The 25,108-nt window shown below is 37.9% G+C and overlaps 1 protein-coding gene across 1 annotated transcript in view; it reads left to right on the plus strand.

Annotated features, from left to right (window-relative positions):
- The window catches only part of LOC130835726 (ATP-binding cassette sub-family C member 4-like), a 192,771-nt gene extending 168,600 nt beyond the window's left edge, over positions 1 to 24,171 (plus strand). Inside the window, exons 30-31 of the mRNA XM_057707518.1 lie at positions 8,176 to 8,310; positions 23,986 to 24,171. Of these exons, the coding sequence (XP_057563501.1) occupies positions 8,176 to 8,310; positions 23,986 to 24,024 (174 nt within the window). The 3' untranslated portion in view covers positions 24,025 to 24,171. The remainder of the gene's footprint in view (positions 1 to 8,175; positions 8,311 to 23,985) is intronic.
- Positions 24,172 to 25,108: the final 937 nt, after the last annotated feature.

Genomic DNA, 25,108 nt, shown 5'->3' on the forward strand with positions numbered 1-25,108 from the left:
ATACAGGCATACCCTCTTCTACTGTGCTTTGCAGATACTGCTTTTTTTTTTTTTTTTTTTTTTTTTTTCACAAACTGAAGATTTGTTACAACCCAGTGTTGAGCAAGTCTTTCAGTGCCATTTTTCCAATAGCATTTGCTATTTTGGTAATTCTCACAATATTTCAAACTTTTCCCACTATCAATACATTTCTTATTGGTGATCAGTGATCTGTGTTGTTACTATGAGGGTGAGTCAAAAATTATCCGCACTCTAGCGGTAGAATTTACAGAAGTTTTAATATAACTGATGTGTGGATAATTTTGGACTCACCCTCGTACGACGACTTGCTGAATGCTCAGATGATGGTTAGCATTTTTTAGCAATAAAATATTGTTAAATTAAGGTCTGTACTTTGTTTTTTTCAAAAATAATGCTATTGCACACTTGATAGGCTACAGTATAATGTAAATATAACTGCTATACGGCCTGGGAAAAGAAAATGTGTGTGACTCAGTTTATTGTGATACTCACATCTTTGAGGTGTGCTGGAACTGAATCCCCCAAATCTCCGAGGGATGCGTGTATCTCTTTCCTTTCCAGAAAGCAAGTGCTCGTCTGTTCTGAAAGCTTTAAGGACAGAAAGAAAACTTAATCTGCTGCAAAGCCTGATGCCCCAGAGGGCGGGTGGCCAGCCTGGGGGAGTGGTTGGGGAGGTGCCGGATGCTGATGAAGGGCACAGTCAGCAGTGTTGTCACCGTGCACTCCTGTCATTACCAGTGTTTGAGCTGTAATAATTACATTTTGTTGCACTGGTGAATACTTGGGCAAAGAGGGATGGAGATTTTTTGTTTGTTTTTTTTTTTTTTTTTTTTTACTGTAAGTAAATCAGACAAAGGGTTGGTTGGGAAACAACTGTGACCTAATAAACAGCTTTGTTTATGTGTTGACTCTCTAAAGGAATTTACATAGTTTTGCTTCATTAAACATCATTAATGTGTCAGAATTCTATTTTACAAAGATGTTCTCTCACTTTTAACTTTATTAAACAGGACGGAGTCATAAGGACAGCTAATTTAATCTTCCTTATTTGCCCCATTGCCACAAAGCAGTGGAGCAAGACAGACAAATTAGAACGCCTCTTTTTCCTAATACTCACCACTTTGTCTACATTAGAGGTTTCTTACTGTAGTTTTCAGGATTAGCTGGTTGTTTGTGACCTGTCTTCTCTTCAGCCAATAGCACAGCTTTTCCTCTAATCCCTGCACACCCTAGTCTTCATTTCATATCACCGTGGATTCTCCCTAGTCGCATGAGCACAGGAAGCATAGGAAAATCTGCAATTGCTCTAGCAATATCTTCGCCTGTGTTCAGCATTTTCTCTGCCTGCAATTAGAGAATTCTTTGGAAATGAATGATGAAGAACCAAAACCAGGGCCAGGAAATTCAAACTCCACCTCCTCTGTTTACAGGCAGTCTTATGGTTTTATCATCATTACCTTTCTTCCTCAACTCAAACCTCTTCTTAGTAGAGTTTTTCCCAGAGAAATCAAAACCAGAAACTGTTGTAACATACCCACCTGGAAAAGCACAAAAACAACTCATACCTAATTAGAGTTTTACTTAAATTTTATTTTTCAACTTCATGAAACTTTTCTTTCATAAGCTTAAATGCAGTTAGAACATTTCAGAAGAGAAAAGCTCCTACAAGAACATGCCACGAGATTTCATTCAAGTTTTCAGAGGGAAAAATAACTAATACGGAAGTAGAAAGCACAGTTAGGGAGAAGAAGTACTTTATAAGGGGGGTGCTTACATCCAAAAGCAGCAGCTTTGGGAGAGGGACTGTGGGGGTGACCATGAGCCAGCCTTCATCATTCCCCAGTGAGAAGAATGATTTATTATTTCAAGCCCTAAGAAAGGATTTTGAGTTAATACCTGTCACATTGTCCAGTCACTGAGAAAATCACAGGCACCCATTTTACCAGTGAGGGACCAACCACCCAACTGTCCCTGTGTCACGTGGCAGCCAGAAACAGAAGTCTGACACTCAGCTCTTCCCCTCCCAGCTCTGCTTGTCCCTCAGCGGGATCTCCCCTTATTACTTGTCGCCATATTGAAAGCGGTTCCCAGCATCTCTTTCCTATCATCAGGGCTTTTCCTCCACTCTGTCCTCCCCCCACACCTTCCTGCAGCCACCCCACTATCACTGATGGCTTCTTGAAAATGAAAATTGATCAAATTATCTTGCAGTAGTTTCATTAAGCTTTTATGTCTAGGACAGCTACCGGAATATTTGCAGGTACACAGATCTGGTAAACACATCTTCATTGAGTGTATGTAACTGACTGACTCAACCAACATAATGCATTTTTCCTTAACCTACTAGAGAGTGACAAGTGATTTGAGGCTGGTGTTCTTGGAAAGAGCCTGGAATTGAGGGATTGTTATTATGCTATCTTGAATGTGTGGTTTAGTTTATGATTTAAGTTGGATTACAGAAAGAATGGGGACACAGAGGGAGATTAAAGGAGGCTTTTCTTACAGGTATAAATGATGTGAAAATAAAAACTCATTGCTAAATCCTGCAGATCCCCCCTTCAAGATTACTCCTGTCTGTTACTTTATAATCCCACTACAGCATTTGTTGTATCACCTGCTCTCCTTAGGACTATTATAAGTTATTCCTACCCAGTTCCTCCGTCTCCGATTTCTCCTTCTCTAACTCCTCCTTGAGAGTAACCTAAAAGACCCTTTTTTATCACATTACTTGTCAGCTAAAAACCCAAAAAACATAATACTCCATATGCTCCCATTGTTCACTGAATGATTTTAAAAGTTTAAACTTTTAAAGCTTCAAAGGACTTGGATAAACTGGCCTTTGTCTACTTTTCTCTCCCTTTACCTCCCTACATAAAATGTACTCTCAAGTGTCCTGCTTGCTGGCCCCTAGATTCAGCTTGCTTTCTCAACTCTGATCCTGGTCACATCGTTTACTCTGCATGAGATGTACTTTCCCTTGTCACTGCCCACAGTCATTCTATTTCATTCTTAGAGACTCAGATTACATTCCATTTCATCTGAAACTCGAACCAGAAATTACTCCTCTTCCTCTGAACACCTGAGGAGCTTACTGATATCAATACTTCCTTGATACATATTCCATACTCCCTTGTACTGCAAGGAGGGGATTTCATTCTCCCTACCAAGTATTAAGCTTTTAAGAGCAGAACTCACAACTTACACGTCTTTATGCCTCAGTACAGCACCTGGCCTTGTGCCTTGGCTGTGAGAGAGAATGCACAGATATACTAACTGAATAAATAAAGTATATGAAACAGGGAAAACGTTGTGGTAGTCAACATCCAAGGTGATCCCTAAGGATTCTTGCCTCCTGGTATTCATGCCCTTGTGTAATCCCTCCCACATTGAGTATCAATAAGATACTGCAGAAATGACAGAATGTGACTTACAAGGTAAAGTCATGAGAGAGATTGTGAACACTAAGAGTGACCGTAGTGTAAACTATGGACTTTGGGTGATTATGATATGTCATTGTCATTTCACCAGTTGCAACAAATGCACCACTCTAGTGAGGGATGTTGATAATGGGTGAGGCTATGTATGTGTGAGGGCAGGGAGTGTGTAGGGAAATCTCTGTATTTTTCTCTCAATTTTCCTGTGAAACTAAAACTGCTCTAAAAAATAAAGTCTTCAAAAGTATATTAAAAAAAACACTCAAAGTTATACCTTTTTTTCTGCACGTAAAGAAAATTTGAAATTGTTTTTTGTTTATTTGTTCTGAAATTCTGGAAAACTTTGCTTAAACCAGTAAATGTATAGGCTGAGCTGCTGAAATTCTATTCTTGACCTTTTTTCAGTCTGTGTCCCAGTGTAGCTTTTGTAGTCCCTGGTATGAGCCTTGGTCGCACTGCACTCTGTTCCTTTCAACTCTCCCTCCTCTCTGACTGCCCCTTTTCTTCTTTCTTTTTTCTAATATTTGACAATAAATGAGTTTCAAGCCTCCATTCTTAACCCTGGTTAATCTCTCTCTCATTTTCCCTCTCACTCTCCCTCTTGCCCATAGTCATCAACCTGGGGCATGAAGTGCACATCCCTAATCCTAGCATCCCTGTATCCCACTTGCCTTAGCTGTTTCCCATGCCAGCTAGGCTTGTTCCCCTCTTGACCTCACCCTACAGTTGTGCCAGATCACACCACTGGGCCATCATACAATCATGCCCTGAATTTAATTTCCTTTGTACCTAACTTTCAACCAGCATGTACTGTGTGCCTGTTACCTGTCATGTACAATGCCAGGGCCCTGCAGTGCAACAGGGAACAAGGAAAACCATATAACCCTGCCCTTAAGGAGCTGCCAGGCTCACCTCCAGCTCTCTTGGCCGATGTTGCTTCCTATGTCTAGAATGACCATTGTACATCCACCCACCCCATTTCTGCATGTTCAAGTCTATCCATTCTTCAAGGCCCAGATCACTGCCCTCTCTCCTCCTTGAAGGTTATCCTCACAACCTCTGGCCAGAAGTCATCTCTTTTGCTACTAAACTCCTCCTTCTGTGCTTTTATTCTTGCATTATATGTACTTGAGGATTTTCTTCTCTCTCTCCTTTCTGTATAGGCTTCCTAAAGGCCGGGACTGTGACTTACATATGTTTGCCTCTTCCAAAGCATCTAGCATAATGCCGTCAATACAGTTAAATATGCAATAAATGCTGAATAAATTCAGAGATTAATGAAAATTTACTTAATTTTCCAAAACACTGTATGTAACTTGCTCTTTAGTAATCCTGAAAGTTTAGTAATATGGTTTTCTTTTTCTGTGAGTATATACCAGGCACACAGTCATAAAATTGCAGTGGAAATTAGACAGAGGAAATGTTTATGTTTATTGGCATATTTTCTTAAATTATATACAAAGTTAACTTAAGGTATTATCCATATGGAAAGGTATCTTAGAAAATCGAATGTTAAAATTCTCATCTCCCTTATTTTACTTCTGATAAGAAGTTATCTAACAGTATCTTTCACTGGAAACTCACATGGAGAGGAAGGAATACAGAGTTCCCAGCTCTGGATTTAAAACCCAGCTCTGCTGTCTACTGATTCTGCCGCCTTGGCCGAGTTACTCAGTCTTCATCTCTGGCTGTGAGCTTCTTGATAGACTGTCTTGCTCATCTTGGAATCTCCCGTTCCTAGAACAGAACTTTAGTAATACTCAGTAATTACAGGATGGGTGGATGGATGGGGAGGATAGAAGGAAAGAAGGAAGGAATGAAAAATGGAAGGGTGGATTGATGGAAATTATAAGTATATACCTTGTTTGTCTACCCTGTCTTGAGAGACATTCTTGAGAATTAATAGTGGTGGTTATAAAACATGTGACGCAGTAAATTCTCAACTCACAGCTGATTTTATTTTCCTTTTCAAATCCAAAGACTGCTATTTTAATTATGAGGTGACTTCATCAATCTGATGGTCGCCATGGTCTTTGTTACATTGCCCTTATATGCCAGGGCATCCCATCTCTCAAACCTTGTGAGTCTGTCCATTTGGGGCTGCATTAATAACGCAGTTCACTTTAAGGTACTGTATGTCGTTTTAATGCATATCAAAAGAGTATTAACAAGGTGTATTGTGTTTACATTTTTAAAGTGTTATCTTACAGAAGTTAAGACTGAAGTTCTAATACATTTTCAAGCCCTATAACAAAGTGTCACAGTTCTGTCACTCCCCTCCAAAACTGAAAACTCCCCTTATAAAATATACTGAAGGCCATTAAGTTGCTAAAACTTATAAGGCTCTAAATATCTTCACCAAGATGATCTTTTTGCCATTTATATTGTTAATCCTATTGCTTTTTGAGAGCATTAGTTATTTTCTGGCTTTGACTTTTTAAATATTAATCAGTTCTGAGAACTACTCATCTCATTGGCATGTATTTTAGATAATATGAGAGAAATGGAAAAATTTGTATTCATTCAAATTTGAAAAAGTAAGAAATTTGGGGCAAAGACAAAATATTAGTAACATCCCGTTAAAAAATATATGAAGTCTTTATGGTCAGAGAACTCATTTCCACCAGCTCTGAAGAGGTGATTTTTGAAAGCTGTTGCTTTTGCAGAACGTAAAGTTGTTCATTCTATGAAGTAATTCAATTTACTTGTTTATCAATGCTTAGTCTTTAGCATGAGAGAGAGCTATGTTTTAAAATTGCTTGGTTTCTTCTTAAGTGTCTGGAGGAGTAGTTATGTTCTATCATGCTATGCTTAAGTAAAATTGCACATGCAGGGCACCTAAATTGGCATGCCAAATTATAGGACATTTTAATAATTAGATGGATGTAACAGATTCAATTATTCTTGAACTTTTTTGAGAAAGCTGCCCTTAGCAGTGATTCACAATAGTAAACAAAAGATTAACAGGAAAATGACCTTTGTGAAACTTAATAAATGTTTTATTTATTATCCTATGACTAAATACCATGGGATGGAATTAACTGCAATCCCTCGATGTAGAAAAACAACCTGTGTCCTGCTCAGAGGTTCACATATTCTCTTAAGATGTATCTACTCTAAATGTGACCTGCGTGAAGAGCTAAGTACTACTTAACATCAGAGCTGTTCTCCTAGGTGTGTCGTTTCGGCCAGTTGTTTCAAACTCTTTCTTCCCTCTGAAACCCTTAACCAAAGCCACTGGTGTGTAGAAAGGCAGCGTTAAGAGCCCCTTCCTCTCCCTCCAATCAGTGGACTTATTAATGAGCAATAACATGGCTGAAAGGAATGAAATGGGGCTATATGTAATGAGGTGGATAGACCTAGAGTCTGTCATACAGAGTGAAGTAAGCCAGAAAGAGAAAAGCAAATATTGTATGCTAACTCATATATATGGAATCTAAAAAAAAAAAAAAAAAAAATGGTACTGATGAACCCAGTGGCAAGTCAAGAATAAGGATGCAGATGCAGAGAAAGGACTGGAGGACATGAGGCTGAGGGAGCGGGGGGTGAAGGGGAAGCTGGGACGAAGTGAGAGAGTAGCATAGACATATATATACTAGCAACTGTAAAATAGATAGCCAGTGGGAAGTTGCTGTATAACAGAGGGAGATCAACTCGATGATGGGTGATTCCTTAGAGGACTGGGGCGCGGAGGGTGGGGGGAGTCACAGGAGGGAGGGAATATGGGAATATGTGTATAAATACAGCTGATTGACTTTGGTGTACCTCAAAAACTGGTACAAGAGTGTAAAGAAATTATATTCCAATAAAGAGTTTAAAAAAAAAAAAAGACTGAAAGGCAGGCAGCTCAAGAGAGACAAGGAAGCAAGGAAAGATAATTTGTGACAACAGATTCAGATCCTTGGCAGGTTCAGATTGGGCTGCTCCCGTGTGTTGGGAGGGCAGTCATCACTGGAATTTGAAGCTGAAATTCTTACTTACTTCTTTAGTCTTATCCAAAGAGAAAACTGAATTTCTAGAGACTTCTGTGCAGAGCAATTCTGCTAAAGCTGCTTAGGTAGCAGCTCTTTTTGCCAACCTTCCACTTTCAGAATAATAAACTACAACTACAGCCAACTTCAGGAAGCACCTTAACCTCCCTGAGAAGGGATTTTGTCCCTCTTGGCAGCTGACATACTCGAGGACCCTGAAGAAATTCCAGAAGCATTTCCTTTTTTTCCCAAATATTGCTCAGATTCTGTCAAACCAAGTTAACAATTAATTTGCTGTCAGGTCACTGCCATCTGGTTTGTATGACATCAACCTAATTTTTAGCTAAATTGAGTTTGATTTTTTTAAATCAAGGAATTTCCCAACTCTGAATGTCTGTATGAATAACCCTCAAAGCTCAGCGTCTGAGAACTATAAGCACCAACTAATGATAACCACCCCGGATGCCCTGGACAGAATGTAAAATGCCACATGCTGCCAAGTGCCTGCAATCATAGTCTAAAACTTTCATTTTCTTCCTTTCCTGTAACATTATAAAAATAAAAGATCAGGTTGGGCCTTTGTCTGCTTAGTCAAACAGGGTAATAAAGCCATTTAAACACCACTAGGCCTACCACCCAAATAGATTCTCTCTGCTTTTTCTCCTGTCCCTTTCTGAAATGTTGTCTGAGTTACAATGTGTTACTGCAAAACATTGTGTGCTAATGGGTTTCTTTCTGCTGATGAACAGGTTTTGGATTCAGGGACACTAAAAGAATATAAACGGCCGCATGAGTTGCTGCAAGATACAGACAGCCTGTTTTACAGGATGGTGCAACAACTGGGTGAGGCCGAGGCCACTGCCATCACTGAAAGAGCAAAACAGGTGAGCCTGCTGCAGGGAGTTGTGATTAAAGTTTGTCTCGTGGTTCACTTCTCAGACTCTGGCCCCAGGGGTCTGGTAACAAGCACTCTGTGCCCTTTTCAACTATAAGCCTCCAGAGACAAAGCTTCATGACTGGGTCTTAACACAACGTCACAGGTTGACGGCGGGTCTGCTGAGCATCTGCAGAGGGGGTGGGGGTGGGGTGCAGGGTGTGTGTGCAGTCACCTGTGCACACACGCGCCCCTGAGAGAGAGTTCAGACGGGACTCTCCACACACATGGACTCTGGGTTCAGATTTCCACAGAGCACAGAACACTCTCATTTTGCAGGCTCTTTACATTCATTCTGATTGGTGCTCAGCACATTTGTGCTGCAAGTGCTGTCAGGGAACATGCAGGAAATCTGAGAATTTGAGGGAAAAAAAGGTGGAATATTATTCATTGGGTCTAGGAAGATCTACCAGAGAAGGATATAGGTCGCTTCTGTTTTCTAATTTGTGAAGAAAAATCCTACAAGTTACTGTCACTTTCTCCCTAATTCTTTGTTCTTTAGAATTAGGTCTATTTGCCCCCCTATGCTTCCTCTACCTTCTAGAAGTTGAAATTGTCCTCAGGACAAATCAAGAATTCACAATATCTTAACGCTGTAGTCTGAATGGTGTCTGAAGGTTTACAAAGCATTTCACAGAGATGAGGTGCGTGAAAGCACTGAGCACTGTACATGGTGTGAGAAAGGTGCTTAAGGAGTAACATTCAGGTCACACGCATCTTTCTAACAAAGGTCACCTACAGAGGTGCTAAGTGAGGTCAGGTTTAAGGGACTCAGCCATTGTCATGCAGCTGCCTGTAATTCTTTCTGGAATAAGGTGGGAGTGGGATTGATGGAAGGGTGGAGGTATGGATGGAGGTCTGGTGTTCTTGCCCCTTGAAATGCATGGGATGAGGCTTCCAACTGTATGTGGTGAGGCTTTCCCTTCAAAACTTTATCTCTGGGCATTAAATTATAAGGTGCATTTTTACTTCTTCGTACACTTTTGCATTTCTCAGGTATTCATTTGTAAGTAGAATAAAATTTTATAATATTTAATATACCTCTTGAAAAAAATATGTCCTACAATTTGAGTAATTCTATATGGCAGATTTATCTAAAATGTAGCCCAAGTTCCCTCTGTCACTGTTTCATCTCATTCCTCCTTCTCAAAAATGAAGAACACGATACCTTCCACTGTTCATAGAGTAGGAAATTGCCCAGGGTCGCAGAGCTGGCTGAAGAGTTGGCAGAGTCGGAGCTCAAATCTAGGTTTAGGGATGATGAAGTCTGTGTTCTGAACTTTTCATAAGTACTTGTATTGTATGCAAATGCAGGGAAGCTGCACTTGGAGCCCTATATTTTTTTATGCCTGAAATTCATAGAATGCTTTCATCTACTAGAGTGTCTCCCAGTCCCAGCTTCTCTCCTAAGACCTGATAATCATTTGTGTTTCCCTGTGTAATTTAGTCACAAAACAGTCAGGAATCTCACAAACCTTTTTGTTCTTTGGATCTTAGGCATTTCACACCAAAGAGATGTGTCCCCACCTATGTGTCCAAGTCTTCATTTAAAAAATGTGTTGTCATCATATCTTATTAAACATTGAGGAATGAGAAATAGATCACTGAATTTTAGGTAGGTCCAGATAAAGGAAGATAATGGGTTCAACACCCTCATTTTACAGGTGAGGAAACTAAATCCCCTTAGAAGGTTGGTGGCCTTATGTATATAATTAGTGTTTCACTAGTTTGCAGCAGACACAGAATTAGAAATCCGTTCTTTCTGTAAATGTTTCTTATCAAGTGTAACATTCATATAGTAACAGACATAGGTCATAGAATTAGAAATCTTGTGATTTCTGGTCTAATAATTTTGCACCTAATTTAATAATATTAATGGGAAGTTACATTTGTGTAGTTCTTTATAATTTATTTTACATAGTTTTCACATGTATGATTTCATTTAATCCACGACAGTCCTTTTTTATCCCACATCATGGATGAGGAGATTGGGTCAATGGCTCACCTAAAGTCACAGAACTGGTCCAGTGAGCACAGGGGAGTAATTTCTTGGGAAGACTGAGTTGAGTACCACATTCTGTGTCCAGTCTGAAAATACTGCTCCTTCTTTCACGTGGTAGCCAAGGTGGGGCCAGTCACCCTAGTTCACAGGGTGGCAGAACATCACCGTTGGATTTTAGTCCTACCACTGGCTCAGGTCACTTCTACAGAAAGACATAAGGAAATACATGTCCTGATTCTCATCCCAGTTGAATATCTTCTTGACATAATTTCTTCATGTACTTGGTCAGATTGTCAGGTTGTCAGCTTTTTAAATCTGCAAGCATCAAATATCAGCACATTGTCAGAACTGTAACCCTGGGAGGATTAGCCTAAGTCACAGGTTTTTCACTCTAATAGATTAGAGTTCATTTGTTTGAAAAGAAAACTCAACATCAGGGCAAAGTGTTCTTCTTTTTAAAAAAATGTTTTAATCTGTAGTCTGTAAGTTTTGTTTCTTTGCTCATTGCTTTGTGTGTTCCCCTTTGATTTCCTCTAGAAACTTTATTTCTTTTTTATTGACTCCACATTATAAACAATGACAACAATAAATTTTCCTTCTTACCATTCTACCACCAGATTTTAGATGTTTGAGCAGTTTTTGTTCTATTATTTAGCTTCAAATCTTTAAAAATACCTCTATTATTTTACTTACTTGTATTAAATGATACTTACTCTGTCTCTTAGTTGGCTGAAGTTTGTCCTCTAGTATAGTGTTTTTCAAACTTTTCGTTGTGATTCATTAGTGGGGCTATGAAATCCATTGTCAGTCATGACTAACATGTTTTAAGAAATAAAGTAGAAAAGAATGGAATGGGGGAGATTGGGATTGCCATATATATATTACTAATAAGAAAAAAAATCAAGTTGTACACTTTAAAAAAAATGAAGGTACAGAATCTTAAAAATAAAAAAAAGAGTGGGTATATGTATATGTATAACTGATTCACTTTGCTGTACACCTGAAACTAACACAACATTGTAAATCAGGTATACTTGAAGAAAAGTTTTTTAATGAAAAAAAAAGAATGGGATGGAATAAAAGTAGCAATGTATCTTTCATAGTAAATATTTAATGAAACTCTTTTAGGTACAGATGAATATAGATGTAGATAGTGCATCTATACTGTGACTCAATGTAAAGATAAATGTATTTACTATTGCTATTGGCAGTACAAGTAAAAGATTGAAAACAATGCTCTGTACTGTCTTTAATGAGGGCTCCTTGGAGTTATGAACCCTGACTTAATTTAAATATAGTTAACCCTTGAACAACACAGGTTTTTATTGCACAGGTCTACTTACATGCAGATTTTTTTCAATAAATATGTACTACTGTACTACATGATGCGCAGTTAAATCTGTGGGTAAAAAGGGCTGACTGTAAAGTTATACACAGATTTTTGACTGTCCAGAGAGTCAGCATCCCTACCCCCTGCATTGCTCAAGGGTCAGCTGTATGAAATATTTATCTGCTGTGTCTCTAATTTAAAATAATTTGATTTTCTTTCCTGTATGCTCAAAGGGTTCATTCTCTATTTTAAGGGTCATTAGTTTTTCTTAGGACATTATGTACTCTTGATCTCTAGACCAATTCATTTATTTCTGGAATATATAATTCTTTTAATTATAATAAATAATTCTTTTATTTCTGAATTATATCTTTGAATTTGTATTATTTGATTGGATTCTCCTCTTTACAAATATCTATAATGTATGTGTTGTCCTTTATCTATTTGATAAAACTATTTTCTTCTTAATACTTTTTAAGCTTGTATTAATTTACAGTTATTTGACTTGCTTTCTCAGCTCTATCCTCCATGTCTCATAGTGTTTTTTCAGCCCTGGCTAATATTTGTGCTCCCTTTCAGAATGATTATTTCTTTGATGTTTTTATTTTTATCTTCCACTTCACTTTTGGCTTCTATCAACTCATGTTTCATCATTTTCTGTTGCTGTGGCATGCTGTATGCCCAGATCTCTGTTGTCCACAGGTTGATTGTTCTGCTACATTTTCTTTGAATGTATTACATGCTCTTTTTCATAATTTTCATTTGTTCAGTGAGGTTTTTTTCATCCATCATTTGCTCATATTGTTCCTTTTCATAATTTTTTTTGCACAGTTTACAGATCCTGTACTACTTTTTTTTTTTTATTATTGTTATCCCTACTATTCACCCTTGAATGAAGTGAGTTTTTCCTAGATCATATATTTGCAGGATAGTTGTGGATAGGACATCATTTCCAGCTAAAGGAGATTCTCTCTGCTTAACATAGAAGCTCCACAAAACCAAGAGAGAGAGAGGAAGTGGGAGAGGGAGAGAGGGAGGGAGGGAAAGAAAATAAGCAAACTAGAGAGGAATTGAGAATGCATATTCATTTAGCCTGTCCTCCTCTCCAGCCTGCAGAGATGGGTAGTTACAATGCTGCTTGTATTTCAGAGTCTCTCTTCTCCTAGGACCTCAACAGTGTGCATGCTTCAGGCAATGACAGAGATTCTGTGTGATCCCTCATTGGCACTTTAGAATTTGCCCCTTAGTTGGAGAACTGGGCTCTCACATGATTGCTTAAATCTGCTCTCCTTAGGTACCCTCTGTCTTTCTTACCGCAGCCCATTTAATCTAGTTGCTTAAGGCAGCCTGTCAAGATATTTTATTATTTGGGGCTTCAGATGACTCCTGATTTCATCAAAGTTTTGGCTTATTTTTTATCTCCCACTATCCTTGCTATTTAGGGTGATTTCTGAGAGGATAAGGAGAAAGAAAATTCATTATTCCATTAACCAAAAAGGAGAAATCCTAGCTCTTTAATACTCCTTAGCTTTGATAATATACCTGCCAGTATGTACACAAAGTTAGACCTGCTTTAAAGATGGGTAGTTTGACCTAGAGTAATGGAAACAAAAGCAAAAAATAAACAAGTGGAATCTAATTAAAATTAAAAGCTTTTGCACAGCAAAGGAGACCATAAACAAAATGAAAAGACAACCTACAGAATGGGAGAAAATATTTGCAAATGATATAATTGACAAGGGCTTAATTTCCAAAATATACAAATAGCTCATACAATTCAATAACAAAAAACCAAACAACCCAATTGAAAAATGTGCAGAAGCCTCAAATAGATATTTCTCCAAAGAAGACATACAGATGGCCAATAGGCACATGAAAAGATACTCAAGATCACTAATTATTAGAGAAATACAAATCAAAACTACAATGAGGTACCATCTCACACCAGTCAGAATGGCCATCATTAAAATTTCTACAAATAATAAATGGTGGAGAGGGTGTGGAGAAAAGTGACTCCTCCTACACTGTTGGTGGGACTGTAAATTGGTGCCACCACTTTGGAAAACAGAATGGAGGTTCCTTAAAAAACTAAAAATAGAGTTGCCATATGATCCAGTCCCACTGCCGGGCATATACCCAGACAAAACTGTAAATCAAAAAGATACATGTACCCTTATGTTCATAGAAGCACTATTTACAATAGCCAAGTTATGGAAGCAACCTAAAGGCCCATTGACAAATGAATGGATAAAGAAGATGTGAGATATATGTATGTGTGTGCATATATATATATATATATTCCATTTTATATATATATAAAATAAAATATTACTCAGCCATTAAAAAGAATGAAATAATGCCATTTACAGCAACATGGATGTACCTAGAGATCGCACTAAGTAAAGTAAGTCAGACAGAGAAAGACATACCATATGATATCACTTAAATGTGGAATCTAAAAGATGACACAAATCAACATATCTGCAAAACAAAAAGAGACTCACAGATATAGAAAATGGACTTGTAGTTGCCAAGGGGGAAGGAGCGTGGGGGAGAGAAGGATTGAGAGTTTGGAATTAGCAGATGCAAACTATTATGTATAGAATGGATAAACAGCAGGTCCTATTATATAGCACAGAGAATGTATTAAATATTTTGCAATAAATCATAATGGAAAAGAATATGAAAAAGACTATATATATACACACACAAAACTGAATATGAAGAAGAATATATATATTCTGAAATCACTGAATATATGTAAACTGAATCACTTTGCTCTACACCAAAACTAACACAGCATTGTAAATCAACTATACTTTAAATAAATAAATAAATAAATAACCAATAAAAAAATGGGTTCCTGGGCATATATCTGGAAAAGACAAAAACTCTAATTCAAAAAGATATATGCACCCCAGTGTTCATAGCAGCACTATTTACATAGCCAAGACAGGACTTCCCTGGTGTTGCAGTGGTTAAGAGTCCACCTGCCAATGCAGGGGACACAGGTTCTATCCCTGGTCCAGGAAGATCCCACATGCCGCAGAACAACTAAGCCAGTGCTCCACAACTACTGAGCCTGTACTCTAGAGCCCACAAGCCACAACTACTGAGCCCTCATGCCACAACTGCTGAAGTCCAAGCACCTACAGCCCATGCTCTACAACAATAGAAGCCACTGCAATGAGAAGCCCTCGCACTGCAACAAAGAGTAGCCTGCTCCCTGTGACTAGAGAAAGCCCACGCACAGCAGTGAAGACCCCATGCAGCCAGTAAATAAATAGCCAAGACATGGAACCTAAATGTCTGTCGACAGATGAGTGAATACGGTAGCTGTGGTGTACACACAGACACACAGACACACACACACACACACACACACACACACACACACAATGGAATATTAGTCATGAAAAAGAATGAAATAATGCCATTTGCAGCAACATAGATGGTTGTAGAGTTTATCATACTGAGTGAAATAAGAAAGAGAAAGACAAATATGATACTGCTTATATGTGGATTTAAAAAAAAAAGATACAAATGAACTTATCTACAGAAGAGAAATAGATTCACAGACATAGAAAGAAAATTTAAGATTACCAAAGAGGGGGAGGAATAAATTAGGAGTTTGGGATTAACAGATAACACACTCCTCTATATAAAATAGATAAACAAGGACCTACTGTATAGCACAGAGAATGATACTCAGTGTCCTGTAATAACTTATAATGCAAAAGAATCTGAAAAAGAATATATATATACATATGTATATAAAACTGAATCATTTTGCTTTCCACTTGAAAACTAATACAACATTGTAAATCAACTATACTTCAATAAAAATAAATAAATAATAAAATTTTTAAGAAAAGATGAGTTTTAGGATTACTGGGATTGAATTTGGGCCATGTGGTTCAGTGAAAATGAACAGAGTTTTGAGCCAGAATTCTGCATGTATTAAACTATTGACTGCTGGCCTTTATCCACACAGGGGAACTTTTATTGCTCTGTTGCTTTTAGCATGATCTAATTCTGTGATGGTGGCTTTGTTTACAATCTGAGGTTTAAATACTAGACTAAGTTTCAACCTGTGCTGGAAGAACTATAATGAACCAAACCCAAGAGAAGGAGGGGGAGAGGGCCGAGAAACCCACCACTCACTGGTCTTAGATTCTGCTTGCCCTGAATTTGAACTTTTTTGGCATTGTCTCTTTTCATCTTCATAACTGTTCTGAGCTGGCATTATTATCCCTCAGATGCAGGAACTGAGATAGAAGAACCAAAGTAACTTCTCAAAGTCACAGGTTAGAAAGTGTTAGTAAACTTTTAACTACCTTTCTGCTTCCTGAGTTACCATATTCACTGAATTAAATGTGCCTCAACTTCGACTCTGGGCTTCTTTAAAGATAAAATCAGAAGATTTACAAGAGGGCCTCCCAGATGTTTTGTTTTAATCATATAAGCTGGGTGATGCTGCTGCTTTCCATGCACTAAGGGGCCATGTCTCTGAGCAGCTTCATAATCACACTTACCATTTAGCTCAGCCTGTTTTCAACCTGTAGTTTGTCGCTATGAATGAGTTCCTAGGAGGTAAGTCATTGTCTTGTTTCACAAATGAGGCAGCCAGTACGGAGAGAGTTCAAGTGATTTTTCCAGAGTCAGTAGTGGTCCCAGGAGCGAGAGGTGAAACTGGCCCCTCCATTCCAGTCTCAGCCCATCCACGAGGACTCTGCTCACAAGTGTTCAGTCATCTCGACTCCCTTCATACCCCACCCTGTGAAAAAGATGCCTTCTCTCACTTGTGCTGACAGCCAGAGTGTGATCTACACCATGACAACAGATGAGGAAAAGAAAGGTCAAATCAAGGATTTTATACACAAGAAGCTAGGTTTCAGTATTCAGTTTCAAGTATCTCAGACCATGAAATAAAGACCATTTTGGTTAGAAGTTGCTGAGAATAACATTTTTGTTATAAAAAATTACATTGTAAAGGATTACAGGGAAAGGAATCAGCTGATTTTGGGAGTACTATCAAGCAGTAGAAAGCAAAATGTATTTCCTTTTGTTCTTTTGGCTGTTCTTAGTTTCATCAAGAGAGTACATAATATATAACCACACAAAATATGGCTAGCTTATTAAAATGGAGAAGGGAGATGATATGCAATTACCACCCAGCCCCCCTCCCACACACACATTTTTAAATCTTTGCATTATAATGAAAATAGCCTCAGATTTCACCCAGTGGGGCCCAAGCATTCTTGGAGAGTTTCTTATTTTTCTCCTTAGGTGATATTTGAATATATAGCATTTCATATGCGGTACTATTTTGGGGGGTAGCAGGTATGCAAGCAACAAGAGAATAAGCAAGTACACTTGATATGAAGCTGTCTGCCTCAGCGCTTCTCTATTTTGTTTGTGAAGTCCATTATTTCCCAAGATAACTTTGTTGACAGGACTCACAAATATATTTGGAGCCAGGTTTTATAAAATAGATCTGGAATGATACATTAAGTGACCCAGCCCATTATACAAAGAAGCCTCAGAGAGATGGTACATTTTCTGTTTTAAAGACTCAGACAGGAGGCAGAAAGATGATGGCAAAGTAGGAGGATGTGGAATGCATACCTCTCCACAGGTGCATCAGGAATACATCAAAGGATGCAATAATTCCCACAGAAAATCAGTTGAACAGCAGCAGAAGACCTTGGACACCAGAGAGGACTGCAAAGATCACAATGTAACTGGTGACCTCTGAAGTCTGGATTGCTTGACCAGAAGTCAAATTGGAGACTCTAGGGAGGGAGCACTGAATCTAGGATGCTAGACAACTAGAGTCCTCAGCCACAGGGAAGATTAACTGCAGAGAATTCTCACAGAACCCTCTATCAAAGTCTAAGTCCTGGCTCCACCTGACTGCCTGCAACTGCTAGTGCTGGATACCTCACACCAAACTACAAACAAGACAGGAACACAGACCCATCCATCAGCACACAGACTACCTAAAGCCATATTAAGCTCACAGATACGCTAAAACACACCACCCGAAACGGCCCTGCTCATCAGAGAGAAAAGACTCAGATCCACAGACCACAAAGCAGGCACCAGACGCTCCCACCAGGAAGCCTACTCAAGACACTGGACTAACCCCACCACAGGGCTCAGAGAGCAGAAACAAGAGGAATTACTACCAGGCAGCATAGGGAAAGGAGACAGCAAATACTACAAAATACACAAAGTGAGAAAAAAAGAAACACCTTGCAGGCAAAGGAGCAAGATAAAAACCCACAAGACTAAATGAAGAGGAAACAGGAAAATTGCCTGAAAAAGAATTCAGAGTAATGATAGTAAAGATGATCCAAAATCTCAAAAATAAAATAGAGAAAATACAAGAAACAGTTAATAAGGACCTAGAAGAACTAAAGAGCAAACAAACAGTAATGAACAATACAATAACTGAAATTAAAAATACTCTGGATGGTATAAACAGCAGAATAACTGAGGCAGAAGAACGAGTAAGTTAGTTGAAAAATAGAATGGGGGAAATAACTGCCACAGAGCAGGAAAAGGAAAAAAGAATAAAAGAATGGAAGACAATCTCAGAGACCTTGGTGACAATGTTAAGTGCACCAACATTCGAATCATAGGCATTCCAGAAGAAGAAGAAAAAAAAGAAAGGGTCTGAGAAAATATTTGAAGAGGTTATAGTGGAAAACTTCCCCAACATGGGAAAGGAAATAAGTCAAAAAAGCACAGAGAGTCCCATACAGAATAAACCCAAGGAGAAATACACCAAGACACATAGTAATCAAACTAACAACAATTAAACACAAAGAAAAAATATTAAAAGCAGCGAGAGAAAAACAACAAATAACATATAAGGGAAAAGCCATAAGGATAACAGCTGATCTTTCCGCAGAAATTCTGCAGGCCAGAAGGGAGTGGCAGGATATACTGAAAGTTTTGAAAGGAAAAACCTGCAGCCAGGAATACTGTACCCAGCAAGAATCTCATTCAGATTCGATGGAGGAAAAGAAAGCTTTATAGACAGACAAAAGTTAAGAGAATTCAGCACCACCAAACCAGCCATACAACAATTGCTTAAGGAATTTTCTAAGTAGGAAACACAAGAGAAGGAAAAGACCTACAAATACAAACCCAAAACAATTAAGAAAATGGTAATAGGAACACACATGTCAATAATCACCTTAAATGTAAATGGATTAAATGCTCCAACCAAAAGACACAGACTGGCTGAATGGATACAAAAACAAGACCCTTCTTTATGCTGTCTACAAGTGACCCACATCAGACCTAGGGCCACATATAGACAAAGTAAAGGGATGGAAAAAGATATTCCATGCAAATAGAAGTAAAAAGAAAGCTGGAGTAGCAATACTCATATCAGACAAATTAGACTTTAAAGTAAAGACTATTACAAGAGACAAGAAAGGATACTACATAATGATCAAGGGATCAATCCAAGAAGAATATATAACAATTGTAAATATCTTTGCACCCAACATAGGTGCACATCAATACATAAGGCAAATGCTAACAGGCATAAAAGGGGAAATTGACAGTAACACAATAATAGTAGGAAACTTTAACACCCCACTTACACCAATGGACAGATCATCCAAACAGAAAATAAATAAGGACACACAAGCTTTAAATGACATATTAAACCATCTAGACTTAATTGATATTTATAGGACATTCCATCCGAAAACTACAGAATACCCTTTCTTCTCAAGTGCACATGAAACATTCTTCAGGTTAGATCACATCTTGGGTCACAAATCAGGCCTTGGAAAATTCAAGAAAATTGAAATCATATCAAGCATTATCTCTGACCACAATGCCATGAGACTAGATATCAATTACAGGAAAAAAACTGTAAAAAATACAAACGCATGGAGTCTAAACAATATGTTCTTAAACAATGAAGAAATCAATGAGAAATCAAAGAGGAAATAAAAACCTAGAAACAAATGACAATGAAAACACAACAACCGGAAACCTATGGGACACAGCAAAAGCAGTCCCAAGAGGGAAGTTTATATCAATACAGTCCTAGCTAAAGAAACAAGAAAAATATCGAATAAACAACCTAACCTTAAACCTAAAACAATTAGAGAAAGGAGAACAAAAAACACCAAAGTGAGCAGAAGGAAAGAAATCACAAAGATCAAGTCAGAAATAAATGAAAAAGAAATGAAGGAAACAATAGCAAAGATCAATAAAACTAAAAGTTGGTTCTTTGAGAAGATAAACAAAATCGATAAACCATTAGCCAGACTCATCGGGTAAAAAAGGGAGAAGATGCAAATCAACAGAATCAGAAATGAAAAAGGAGAAGTAACAATGGACACTGCAGAAATACGAAAGATCATGAGAGACTACTACAAGCAACTATATGCCAAGAAATTGGATAACCTGGAAGAAATGGATAAATTCTTAGAAAAATACAATCTTCCAAGACTGAACCAGGAAGAAATAGAAACTATGAATAGACCAAGCACAAGTACGGAAATTGGGACTGTGATTAAAAATCTCCTAACAAACAAAAGCCCAGGGCCAGATGGCTTCGCAGACAAATTCTATTAAACATTTAGAGAAGAGCTAACACCTGTCCTTCTCAAACTCTTCCAAAATATAGCAGAAGGAGGAACACTGCCAAACTCATTCTATGAGGTGACCATCACCCTGATACCAAAACCAGGCAAAGATGTCACACAAAAAAGAAAATTATAGGCCAATATCACTGACAAATATAGATGAATAAATACTCAACAAAATACTAGCTAACAGAATCTAACAGCACATTAAAAAGATCACACACCATGATCAAGTTGGGTTTAATCCTGGAATGCAAGGATTCTTCAATATACATAAATCAATCAATGTGGTACATCATATTAACAAACTGAAGGATAAAAGCCATATGATCATCTCAATAGATGCAGAAAAAGCTTTTGACAAAGTTCAACATCCATTTATGATAAAAACTCTCCAGAAAATGGGCATAGAAGGAAATCACTTCAACATAATAAAAGCCATATATGAGAAACCAACAGCCAACGTCATTCTCAATGGTGAAAAACTGAAAGCATTCCCTCTAAGAACAGGTACGAGACAAGGGTGCCCACTTTCATCATTATTACTTAACATAGTTTTGGAAGTGTTAGCCACAACAATCAGAGAAGAAAATGAAATAAAAGGAATCCAGACTGGAAAAGAAGAAAGTAAAATTGTCACTCTTTGAAGATGACATGATATTATACATAGAAAACCCTAAAGGTTCTAGCAGAAAACTGCTAGCACTAATCAATGATTTTAGTAAAGTAACAGGATACAAAATTAATGCACAGAAATCTCTTGCATTCCTATACACTAACAATGAAAAAGCAGAAAGAGAAATTAAGGAAACACTCACATTTACCATTGCAGCAAGAACAATAAAATGCCTAGGAATAAACCTGCCTAAGGAGGCAAAAGATCTGTGTGCAGAAAACTATAAGACACTGATGAAAGAAATAAAAGATGATACAAACAGATGGAGGGACTTACCATGTTCTTGGATTGGAAGAATCAACATTGTGAAAATGACTATACTACCCAAAGCAATTTACAGATTCAATGCAATCCCTATCAAATTACCAATGGCATTTTTCATGGAACTCAAATGAGAAATCTTGCAATTTGTATGGAAATGCAAAAGACCTCAAATAGCCAAAGCAATCTTGAGAAGGAAAGATGGAGTTGGTGGAATCAGGCTTCCTGACTTCAAACTATATTACAAGGCTATAGTGATCAAGACAGTATGGTACTGGCACAAAAACAGACATGTAGATCTATGAAACAGAATAGAGAGCCCAGAGGTAAACCCACTCACATATGGGCACCTTATCTTTGACAAAGGAGGCAAGAATATACAATGGGAAAAAGACAGCCTCTTCAGTAAGTGGTGCTGGGAAAATTGGACAGCTACATGTAAAAGAATGAAATTAGAACACTTCCTAACACCATACACAAAAATAAACTCAAAATGGATTAAAGACCTACATGTAAGGCCAGACACTATAAAAATCTTAGAGGAAAACATAGGAAGAATACTCTATGACATACATCAAAGCAAGATCCTTTTTGACCTCCTAGAATAATGGAAATAACATCAAGAATAAACAAATGGGACCTAATGAAACTTAAAAGCTTTTGCCCAGTGAAAGAAACCATAAACAAGACAAGAAGACAACCCTAAGATTGAGAGAAAATATTTGCCAATGAAGCAATTGACAAAGGATTAATCTGCAAAATATACAAGCATCTCACGCAGCTTGATACTAAAAAAGTAACCCAATGCACAAATGGGTGAAACACCTAAATAGACATTTCTCCAAAGAAGACATGCAGATGGCTAACAAACACATGAAAAGATGCTCAACATCACTAATCATTAGAGAAATGCAGGTCAAACCACAATGAGGTATCATCTCACACTGGTCAGAATGTCCATCATCAAAAAATTTAGAAACAATAAATGCTGGAGAAGGTGTGGAGAAAAGGGAACTCTCCTGCACTGTTGGTGGGAATGTACATTGGTACAGCCACTATGGAAAACAGTTTGGAGGTTCCTTAAAAAACCAAAAATGGATCTACCATATGACCCAGAAATCCCACTCCTGGGTATATACCCAGAGAAAACCATAATCAAAAAAACAAAAAATTTACCATAATGTTCATTGCAGCACTATTTACAATAGCCAGGACATGGAAGCAACCTAAATGCCCATCAACAGATGAATGGACAAAGAAGATATGGCATATGTATACAATGGAATATTACTGAGCCATAAAAAGGAATGAAATGGAGCTATATGTAATGAGGTGGATAGACCTAGAGACTGTCATACAGAGCAAAGTAAGCCAGAAAGAGAAAAACAAATACCGTATGCTAACCCATATATATGGAATCTAAAACAAAAATGGTGCTGATGAACCCAGTGACAGGGCAAGAATAAAGATGCAGATGTAGAGAACAGACTTGAGGACATGGGGTTGGGAGAGGGCGAAGGGGAAGCTGGGATGAAGTGAGAGAGTAACATTGACATATATACACTACCAGATGTAAAATAGATAGCTAGAAAGAAGTTGCTGCATAACACAGGGAGATCAACTCAATGATGGGTGATGACTTAGAGGGCCAGGATAGGGAGGGTGGGAGGGAGTAGCAGGAGGGAGGGGATATGGGGCTATATGTAAATACATTTGATTCAGTTTTGTGTACCTCAAAATCTGGCATAAGAGTGTAAAGCAATTATATTCCAATAAAGAATTAAAAAAAAAAAAGACTCAAACAAAACTTTTCACATTCTTCTTTGGGGAAAAATTACATTTGAAATCCTTTTTCACCCAAACACATTTTGAAATAAGAGCTCAGAAATCTTGACATTATTTCATTTTTTCTATGCATCTGTCAGGGAACCGAGATATGATACAGCTACTAAAACTGATGATTGTGGAGCAGAGAAACTTGATAGCATTTCATTTCCTTTATGGTCTGATTAGAGATTTTATCAGAAAACCTGTGCCTCTTCCAGTTCAGCTAGAATTTGGTAGAATTCAAGAACTGAGAGGCTTGGCCAAGAACTGCCCTATTATTTGGTATCATCTTCCATTTTAGAGAAGTTGCTTAGTTGAGTCATTGTTAAAGCTTTTATTGTCTTTTCATTCTTGTGACCCACTATCCGCAGATCACATTTCTATAGGCACTATAACTACTTTGTCGCACAAATTAAATGCAGCAGTATTTCATACATGTACGCCAGCATTTCAGTGCTTGTTAATCAGAGTTTATAAAATATAGGGATTATAACCTGATATTAACATCCAAATCTATTATGCTTATTTCATGTGTGAAAATGAGAAACCCTTGTGCAGATGCTAGATTTCCCAACCTCTTTGTCACCCTGTTTTTAATTTATCTCCAGGTTTTGAGTCAGTAAAATGATTGTACTTATGAACTTAAAGTAGTAATAAAACATATCTGTGAATCAGAATGATCAGAACTCAAGTAGATCTACAGGTGGTTTGGTGTTAAGCCCAGCCCCACTGAGGGTTTTAATGGGGCTACTTCCTCCATAGAATAAATCTATCCCAGGCTTTTTAAATTGTGCCTCCTCTAGTGATGTGATTTACATGAAGAAGTGGGCATAGAAGTGCATTGCCTTAGAAAGGAGGACTTTAAAACTTTTAAACATGTTGTTTTTATTTGTCTTTTCCCCCCTCAGGTGCACAGAAGGGGAGTATTGGGATGTTACTCACAGTGACCATGTGGTTATAAATGCTTCCAGTGGACAGCCCTCAGCCTTAACAGTTTTTGAGAGAGTGCTGTGATTCTACCATGATGTCAAATCTATTCTGAAGGCATTTTTCCAATAGTTTTTGTACTGCATTAACTATTTTGTAGTTTTTTGACACCAGCAACAAATATTTACACATAAAAGATGTTAATTTATTTGGACTTTTTTTCTCCAACTTCACCCAGTGATTTCAAGCTCTAACAAAATTACTTCTTATTTTTATTTATATGTTTTTTTAATCTGAATCAAAGACAGGTCACCAATAAAAGCTGTCTACAAGGTTTTGTGCCTTAAGAGAGTCCAGAGCCAAAGTTCGTTTTCTAAAGTGTAAGACAAAGTTGTCGCAGATGTTTTTTACTGCCCGCCCCCCCCCACCAAATCATATATTACTTTCCAATTTTATCAGGAATTCTGTTTCCTTGAAGACTGTGTGAAGCCATTTTGTTTTATCATTTTCTTGAACATAACTGGGGTGCGTTATTCTACCAAAAGGCCTCTGGTTAAAATAGTACAGAGAAAACAAACAGGAAAAACAAAAATATACTTTAGTTCAAGTGACATTATAGGAGAGAGAGGTATCCCTTTCCAAAACTAATAATAAAAAAAAATCTATGGTTAAAATACAGAAGGACAATATTTAATTACATATTCTAAAAGAAGGAAAAAGGCTTCCCTGGTTGCACAGTGGTTAAGAATCCGCCTGCCAATCCAGGGGATGCAAGTTCGATCCCTGGTCCGGGAAGATCCCACATGCCACGGAGTAACTAAGCCTGTGTGCCACAACTACTGAGCCTGCACTCTAGAGCCCGAGAGCCACAACTATTGAGCCCATGTGCCACAACTACTGAAGCCCACCACCTAGATCCTGTGCTCCACAACAAGAGAAGCCACAGCAATGAGAAGCCTGCACACAGCAATGAAGAGTAGCCCTGCTCTCTGCAACTAGAGAAAGCCCGTGAGCAGCAACAAAGACCCAATGCAGCCAAAAATAAATAAATAAATAAATAAAAAGTAAAAGAGAAGGAAGAGAAAATATGCTTTTTTAAAACAG

The sequence above is a fragment of the Hippopotamus amphibius genome, chromosome 14 (assembly GCF_030028045.1).
Source record: "Hippopotamus amphibius kiboko isolate mHipAmp2 chromosome 14, mHipAmp2.hap2, whole genome shotgun sequence".
NCBI classification, from domain to species: Eukaryota; Metazoa; Chordata; class Mammalia; order Artiodactyla; family Hippopotamidae; genus Hippopotamus; species Hippopotamus amphibius.